A 7,779-nucleotide genomic window follows, 5' to 3' on the forward strand; every position below is an offset into this window, starting at 1 on the left:
CGGACCCGCCCCGACACCCCGCCCCCTGGGGCGACAGACCCGGGGGACCAGAGCCCAGACTCGTTGGGAAGCGCGTCCGAGGCCGGAGGAGGGATGAGCCTTCCTTGCCCGGCGGGCCTGACGGTCATCTTTGGCATCATTTAGCCCCGTCCAGCGGGCCATCTAGAGGATTTGGGAATGTAAGTGCCAGTTTGGGCCGAGGAGAGCCAGGGAGCCCATGGAAACTGCCCTGGGCTTCCTGTGGGACAATGAGACCACAGCCACTTGCTGAGCTGGTGGACAGCGCTGTGTTCCTGGGGCGGCCTCACCCGCGTTCCCAGGGCCGTTCCCAGCTCCTGCCTGTGAATGCCTCCCGTGGCCCCCGCCACCTTCAACACAGAGCGCGCCGCCCACGCAGACCGGCTTCTGGAACTGGGCTCCAATGGCTTGGGGTCCACCCCGTTCCCGGTTCATCTCTGCATAACTCTGATGCCTGGGAGGTGAGTGAGGGAGAGGACGCCCACTGCTTTCTTTCTCCGGGGTAAGTTTGCTATGACTATGTCGTTACCAAAGACATTATTTCTTTACCCTCTCAACTCCCCACAGTCGCTATTTCCAATAAACCCAGCGCTGGCGAGGCTGTCAGGGTCCATGGCAAACACAAAGCCTAAAGCTGCAAAGAACAAGGTCCCGGCTTTTGCTGAGGAAGCATTTCATGCGACTGGAAAAACGAGCCGACATCTGACTGAGCCAAGATGCCAGCCGAACGCTCCCTTTAAACCGAAGGCGTGGCAAACAGGACCCCGCTGCAGGGTGAGCTTGGCCCTGCTGCACCCCGACATTCAGGGCCCGGCCGGGGAGAGTGAGACACACTCCACATGGAACACGGGCAGCGGCACACGTGACACCGTACCTGTGGGACGGCCACAGACCGCTCCAGGCATCGACGCTGCCAATACGCCTGCTCCCAGGCAGCGCTCCTTAGAGCATGTAGGACAGCTCCGGTTCCACCCCACTCCCGCCCAGCTCCTAACTCCGCCAGCGCGGAACCGCCAGTGCGACTGCAAAGCACTTATGCCAGCAACTCGCTGGCCGAGCCTCACATGCCTTTCGCTAATTTACAGAGAAGCCACAGCTAAGCCAAGCATCAGCTAGAACGGGAATCATGTTCTTTGCGACGATCTCATACACTTGTGAGCAGTGAGGACTTCTGCACACGGCGCTACCCACCCTGACCAGCGGCCGTGGGGCACCAAGCACACAGCGGCCCGTGCGCTGGGCCGGAGGAGCACTGTCCGCACTAGGACAGCGCCTGGCACTCAAGCAGGTGCTGAACGCTTGAGTGATTAATAAACGGGCGAAGTGTGAACCACGTTCCTGGTTTTGGAGGCTCTCAGAGGAGTCACCCTGAGCATCGCAGTGCGGAGGCACCTGCGTGCAGCCCTGGGTTCTCTAAGCTGAAGGAAAGGCCGTTGGTGCCTCATTCCCAAATTCCGTCCTCTTGAGGTCTTGGCTGTCCTGGGACTCCACTCTTTACTTTTTTAATCCTTACCCAAAGCTATTTTTTTCCATTGATTTTTAGAGAGAGTGGAAGAGAGAAGACAGAAAGAAATATTGATATGAGAGAAACACATCAATGGGTTGCCTCCTGTACGAGCCCCAACCAGGGCCCAGGCTGGGAAGGAGCTTGCAACCAAGGTACGTGCCTTGACCAGAATTGAACCCGGGACCCTTCAGTCCACAGGCCGACGCACTGTCCACTGAGCCACACCAGCCAGGGCAGGGGCCCCAACTCTGAACATGCCCCCTGCTCCTCCCTATCACTCCTTCAGTCCAAGATTCCTTCTCTCATGACCCAGCTTGTTGGCTTTGAAATTATCTGGAGAGTAGTCTCTAAAGCAGCTTGACGTTGTACGTTGTACCTTCACTTCAGTTGTTGGCCCCATTCAAGCCTGGCGGGTAGAAAGGAAGGATCCTGGGTGCCCACCTCCTGCCTGGTCCTGATTGTCCGGCCCCACCCCCTCCTTTGTCCCCACCTCATCCCTGACCTGTTATTTCCAGATGTTGTTTATCAAAAAGGAATCACTTTTGGCACCTGGGGGGAAAAAACAGGGTGGCTAACCTCTCAAGTTCACATTGCCGCTGCGTCCCAGCCCTGCACGTCTCAGCACTGACCATCCCAGCCCTGCATGTCCCAGCCCTGTTCGTCTCAGTCCTGCACGTCCCAGCCCTGCACGTCTCAGCACTGACTCTCAGCACTGACCATCCCAGCCCTGCATGTCCCAGCCCTGCACGTATCAGCCCTGCATGTCCCAGCCTTGCACGCATCAGCACTGACTCTCGGCACTGACTCTCAGCACTGACCACCCCAGCCCTGCATGTCCCAGCCCTGCACGTCTCAGTGCTGACCGTCTCAGCACTGCCCGGCTACCATGCCCTCTGGCGGCAAACAGCCGTGTGCTTTTGTTTTCTTTCCATTGACGGTGGGAGAGGAGCAGCTGTATGACTGTGAGAGGGTGAGTGTGAGAGCCGGAGAGCAGTATTGGGGGGAAGATCAAAGCATCCTGAGGATGGCAAGAAAAGTTCTTTAAAAAGGAGAAAAAAAATAAAATAAAAAGGAGGAGGCATACCGTTCAGATAATAGGAGACTACAGCCTCGGTGTGCGTTCGTTGTCCTCCACACACAGAAGTGGCCACCCTGCCGGGTGGGGGAGGGCAGCGCAGCACCAGGGCAGGGAGCCTGCGGTGCACGGTCACCTGACTCCACCGGAGCTGGAGCTGCTGCTTCTGACCGCAAAGCAGCCTGGCCAAGTGGGAGAGCGGCCCGCCTCGGGCTCTGCAGATGCCAGGGGTCCCCTCGCATTTCCCCTTGTGAGGACTTCCCTGCGCAGGCACCCCATCGAGGGCACACGCTGGAGTCACTACTTTCCCCCAGGACCACGACACGAGGTTCTGGTATTCTCAAAGGAAAAAAAAATCAAAGATATAAAATGCATTTCATTTTTATTAAATAATGTACAGGGTTTCCTTGGCACCATCCACATGGGTCTTGCCTTTACGCGTAAAACAAGCCATGGTATTTGCATCGGTAGCAGACGAAAGAGCTACTATAGCAAATGCTGAGTGGACTCATCGCAGGAGCGTCCTCCCCCTCTTCCTCGTTCTTGGCTCACCGTGTGCAGAGCCCACAGGCTGCCCCCCGGCCTGGCCCGGCCCTGCCCTGGCCGCGGCATGTCCTCCGACAGCATGAGCTGGCCGGTCACCTGGAGGAGCTGCGCTCCTTGCTCACGCAGTCGTCCTGGGAGGTGGTGTCCCCGTTGCCCATCATGCTGCAGGTCCTCCGCTTCTTCCTGCGGTGCATCGTCCCGTCTCCTTCAGACCCCGACTCACACTGGACACGGAGGAGAGAAAACGAATTCAACCGGACGGAACCTCTGGCCTCAGGAGACAGCACTCGGATGGTCCACGTCCCCCAGAAGCAAAGCAGCCATGCGACTGCTCCACAGTGCAGTCCGAGCACCATCAGACGTTTCGGTGCCCCGAGAACCCCCATCTCCCGCAGGAGGCAGCATCCCCCGTGTTCTCTAACAGGAGGAGGCACCACCCTGAGAACTGTCAGTCATCATCTGGAGGTTGCATCATGGAATTTCATGCGACCAACACAGCCTGATGCATGAAGGTAAGCACCGCACTTGCCATTCATAAAACACACCACCTCCCGCCACGAGAAAGGGTGAAAGCAGCACAGCATGCAGCCACCAGACAGAAGTCGCATCTGCTAAGGGTGCAGGACCCTCTCACCCAATGCTACGTTAGCTTTTAGCAAGTCACTGAATTTGCTGGGTTCCTAGGCTCACAGTGCACCACCCAGAGGGAAAATCTGAGCTTGGACCTTGAGGTCGGAATGCTTGGGGCCTGAATTTCCGGCCCGCTGTCTGCCAGCGTGAGGTCCCGGCCTTTCCTCACTGGACTGGCAAGCTCTCCTCTAACCTGAGGCTGGTGCACACAGAGCTGTGAGCTGGGCAAAGCCCCTCCGTGGCAGGACGAAGCAGTGGTGGTTCCCGAAAGCGAAAAGCTCCCCATCTTTCTCCCTCCTGCCTGGGCAGAGGGAGTCACGGCTGGTTTCTACGGGACCTGCCCTGGAGGCCTGGCGGCGAGCGGGGCTCACCTCCGAGTCCGAGTCTGACGAGCTGGAGCTGGAGGAGCTGGAGGAATCGCTGGAGCTGTCAGAGGCGATCCCTGTGGATTCCTGAAGGTCAACCGAGTCAGCCAGGACCGCCAGCTCGGGGTGCTCCTGCTTCAGGATCCTGAGAGACAGGAAGTGCGTTCTCAGTGGCGGGACAGGCACGGACAGCCACAGGCCAGCTCCCAGGCTGCGGCCCAGACCTGGCTGAGGCGCCGGCGAACGGCAGGTGCCTGTTGGGAGCGAGGGCTGTCGGGTGGCGGGGACACAGTCCACAGGCTGGGAGCCGGAGCCCACACACTCAGGCTTTTCCAGAAGGAACCTGAGCTCCACGTGCTCCCGCCACCGGCGCCACGGGCCGGCCGCACTGCCACCTTGCGGCCACGTTCCTGACTTAGTTTTTTTTCCTTGGGAGTAAGTCTCTCCCTCATTTTCCCTGCGCTTTTCCTGGCTGATTGTTTGAACCTCCCTTTCCACAGCACAGCACAGCACAGCACTATGATCGGAGTCACACTGACAATGAAATTCTATTGGTGAGAGTAGAAACAAAACCATCAAGTCTGTGAGAAGCATCGAGGATAAAACAGAACTGGGCCATCGGAGGCAGCAGCCCCCCCTCGGGACCTAACCTGGCACCTACATCTACCGTGACAGGGACAAGCCCTGCGGAGGAAGGCCTACGGAGCGGCCCAGGGAGCACGCGGCAGCCTGCGGAGGGCGACGGGCCTCAGGTGCCCGGAGTCGGGGAGAACGGAGCCACCACCCTTGCTGGCCCTCTCGGCAGGGGGCTGAGCCCTGAACAAGCCAGAATCCCTCTTACCCCGAGAGCTGGTCCCTCCAGGTCAGGGTTGGGACACAGTGGCACGGGGTGGCTGGGGGTGGCTTGCACTGCCGCTGCCCGTGCTGTATCTGTTCTGTGGATAAACAGAGGAGCTAAGTCTCCAGGGCAGTGACCTCACTCCTAAGACTGAAGGGAATAAGTTCAAACGGGAATAATGCTTCTGGGTCAGAAAAAGAAACAAGCAAAATAAAAAACCCCCCAAAAATGGCTTCCTTTGCTAGTGCAAGCTCTGGGGGGAAACAAAAAAACAACAAAAGGGGAAACGACCCGACCACGCGAGTGTTTGACGCTCTGATCGACAGTGCGGGGCTACCTGCTACCTGGAGGCTGGAGCATCCTGAGAGTTAGCCCTGACCTTGACCCTCTCCCTGCACCTGCGCACTCATCAGCCCCAGCTTCTGCCAGGCCTGCCTAAGTTCAGCCCCTGGCATCGCAACGGCGGGCTATCTCCATTTCTCTCCGGTAGAAATTGAATAAATCACAAATAAGAAAAAAATGGCTCTCACCTATACCATTTCCTGGACAACTTTGGTCTCCCTCTTACCGTCTTGTGCCATACAACAGGGAAGTTGGTGCTGCTGGCAAAATTCTGGGTGATGGCAATGGTGGTGTCAAGATTGAGGACAACGTGCCACCAGCCTCCTGAAAGCCAACAAGTAAACGGTTACGTAGAGCCGGGTTCTGTGCCCAATCGCTCTAGAACATCAACAGTATACAACATTGAACGTGAACTGCAGAAGCGGGTTGCTCCCACCAGTGGGGCCTCCGAGACGGTGCAGGGCGGACCTGCTCCTCCCTGCGGTAAGTTTTACTGGGCCGTGGCTGTGCCCGCTCACTCTGGATCGCTGATGGCGGCTTCCCTGCTACGAGGGCAGAGCTGAGCAACTGCGACACAGGCCGTCCGGCCAGTGCTGACGTGCTCTCTCTGGGCCTTTATAGAGAAAGCGTGTCCTCTCCTGCTCACTCACAGCTGCGACGCACTGTGAAGGCAGCACGCTCTCCGGCCTCAGGGGGAGGACGTCCACCTGAAATGCCTTTGTTCCCAACTCTTAACCTGTCAGAAGCATCAGGTCTGGAACGGCTTCCTGCCTCGAGGCTCTAAACCACTACTTCCTGGCTCAGCCCACCCAGTGCGACACCGTATCAAGCCCCAAGTTACAGAAATATGCACAAGTCACAGAACGTACACAAGACACTGGGAAAACTAAGGATAAAAACGAGTAGGATCTGAAACACAGAAAGGTGACCAAGTCATGTATCCAGGTGACAGTGGCCAGCAGGCCCCCAGCACCCGACAACACAGCAGCACTTCGCTGTCCGAGGTGGGCAGGCAGCTCTGTGGTCGGCTGGAGGGGTTTCCTGGACTCTCTCTCTGTGCAGTTCTGCTCCAAAAGGACAGATCACTGAGCTCAGAGAGCACTTGCTCCGGTGCATCTGTACCTGGCACAAAGACAGTCTCTCCCGGCTTTTGCAAGATTTCCAGGGGCTTGAATTCGGGTGGCCAGGTTGGCAGCTGTGTCCGGGGGTAGATGATCTTAAACCAGGTGATAGCTTCATCCTGCTGGTTCCCTCCTTCGTCGCGGGTCACCTTGATGAGCTCCCGGGGCGTGCTGGTGGGGAACAGGCACCAGCGCTTGTGGCCCTGCACCAAGGCATTCCAGGCGCTGGTTCCCAGAGGGTCGATGTGAATTCCGGTTCCAGAGCGTGGGGGCCCCATCACAAACCACCTACAGGACAGAAGCATCCAAGAAATGAAGAGCAATTTAACCAACACCCCCCGCCCCCCCCACACATCCCACAAAACAACAAGCTTGCAGTCACACACTACACTGTGTCATCTTTGTTGCAAAGACTACACAAATTTTGGAACCTAGAAATGCTGAGTGAATTGTGGGTGGACTGATCGCTAACAGAAAAAAGGAAAACCACTAACGTGGCTTAGGTTTAGCGCTGGACTGACTTCCCTTACAGCTCAGCGATTTGCCTTCGCTCGCCCGTTTGAGTCACCTGGGGAGCTTCCAGAAATCCCGAGGCCCAGGCGGCACCCAGACCAAGTCAACCAGAGCCTCTGGACCCGGCCGGGGTCAGTAGCCCCCAAAGCCAATCCCAGGTGCAGCCAAGGGGAAACCACTCCCTGCTTTGTAAAGGGGGGGGGGCAGTACCTGTAAGGGGGCCTGCGCTTCTCCCCTGCATACTGGAAAAGGTCATCGGTGAAGAACTTGGGCACCTTGTAGTCTTCCAGAAGTTTCCTTCTTTTGGGATGTTCGCCGTAGCTGCTGTCGAAGATGTACAGGGGGCTGTCGTCCCGCGTGCTCTCCATATACTCGATGTAGTACTTCATCTTCATCTTCACCGAGTAGCCGTCGTTGTCCTCCCCGCACTTGAACTTCTGGTTGCGGTACTTCCTCTTCAGGCGCTCGAGGGTCCATTTCTCCTGCGCGGACCAGCCCTCCTGGGCGTTCAGCAGAACCACGGGCTTGTAAGGCCTCTCGTATCGCTCCACAAAGTCTTCCACCGAGAGCTGTAGGGCGTCCGCCCTCTCCACGTTATCCTGAGGGAAGCAGAGAGGACCTACCCAGTTTTAAAAAGTCAGGCAACTAAAGGGGCCCCCAGGGCCAACCAGCAGTGACATTCCTAAGGAGCCAGGTTTTTGTTCTGGCTTCTACGGGGGTGGGGGTGGGGGAAGGACCTGCGCGCGTGCCGCTACGACGCACCCACAGCCACGGCACCAAGGGCGGCTTCGCATCTCCCACTTGGGGCCTGGGACAGCCGGGTC

At 57.8% G+C, this 7,779-nt stretch overlaps 1 protein-coding gene across 1 annotated transcript; it reads right to left on the reverse strand.

Annotated features, from left to right (window-relative positions):
- Positions 1 to 2,965: 2,965 nt before the first annotated feature.
- On the reverse strand, positions 2,966 to 7,584 carry JMJD6 (jumonji domain containing 6; the record flags this gene model as incomplete). Its single annotated transcript, XM_006756400.1, has 6 exons — positions 2,966 to 3,370; positions 4,148 to 4,286; positions 4,983 to 5,071; positions 5,548 to 5,645; positions 6,444 to 6,730; positions 7,166 to 7,584. Coding segments are annotated over 6 exons (1,164 nt in total), but the record flags the coding sequence as incomplete, so codon positions are not given.
- Positions 7,585 to 7,779: the final 195 nt, after the last annotated feature.

Source organism: Myotis davidii, unplaced genomic scaffold (assembly GCF_000327345.1).
Source record: "Myotis davidii unplaced genomic scaffold, ASM32734v1 scaffold274, whole genome shotgun sequence".
In the NCBI taxonomy this organism is placed as follows: Eukaryota; Metazoa; Chordata; class Mammalia; order Chiroptera; family Vespertilionidae; genus Myotis; species Myotis davidii.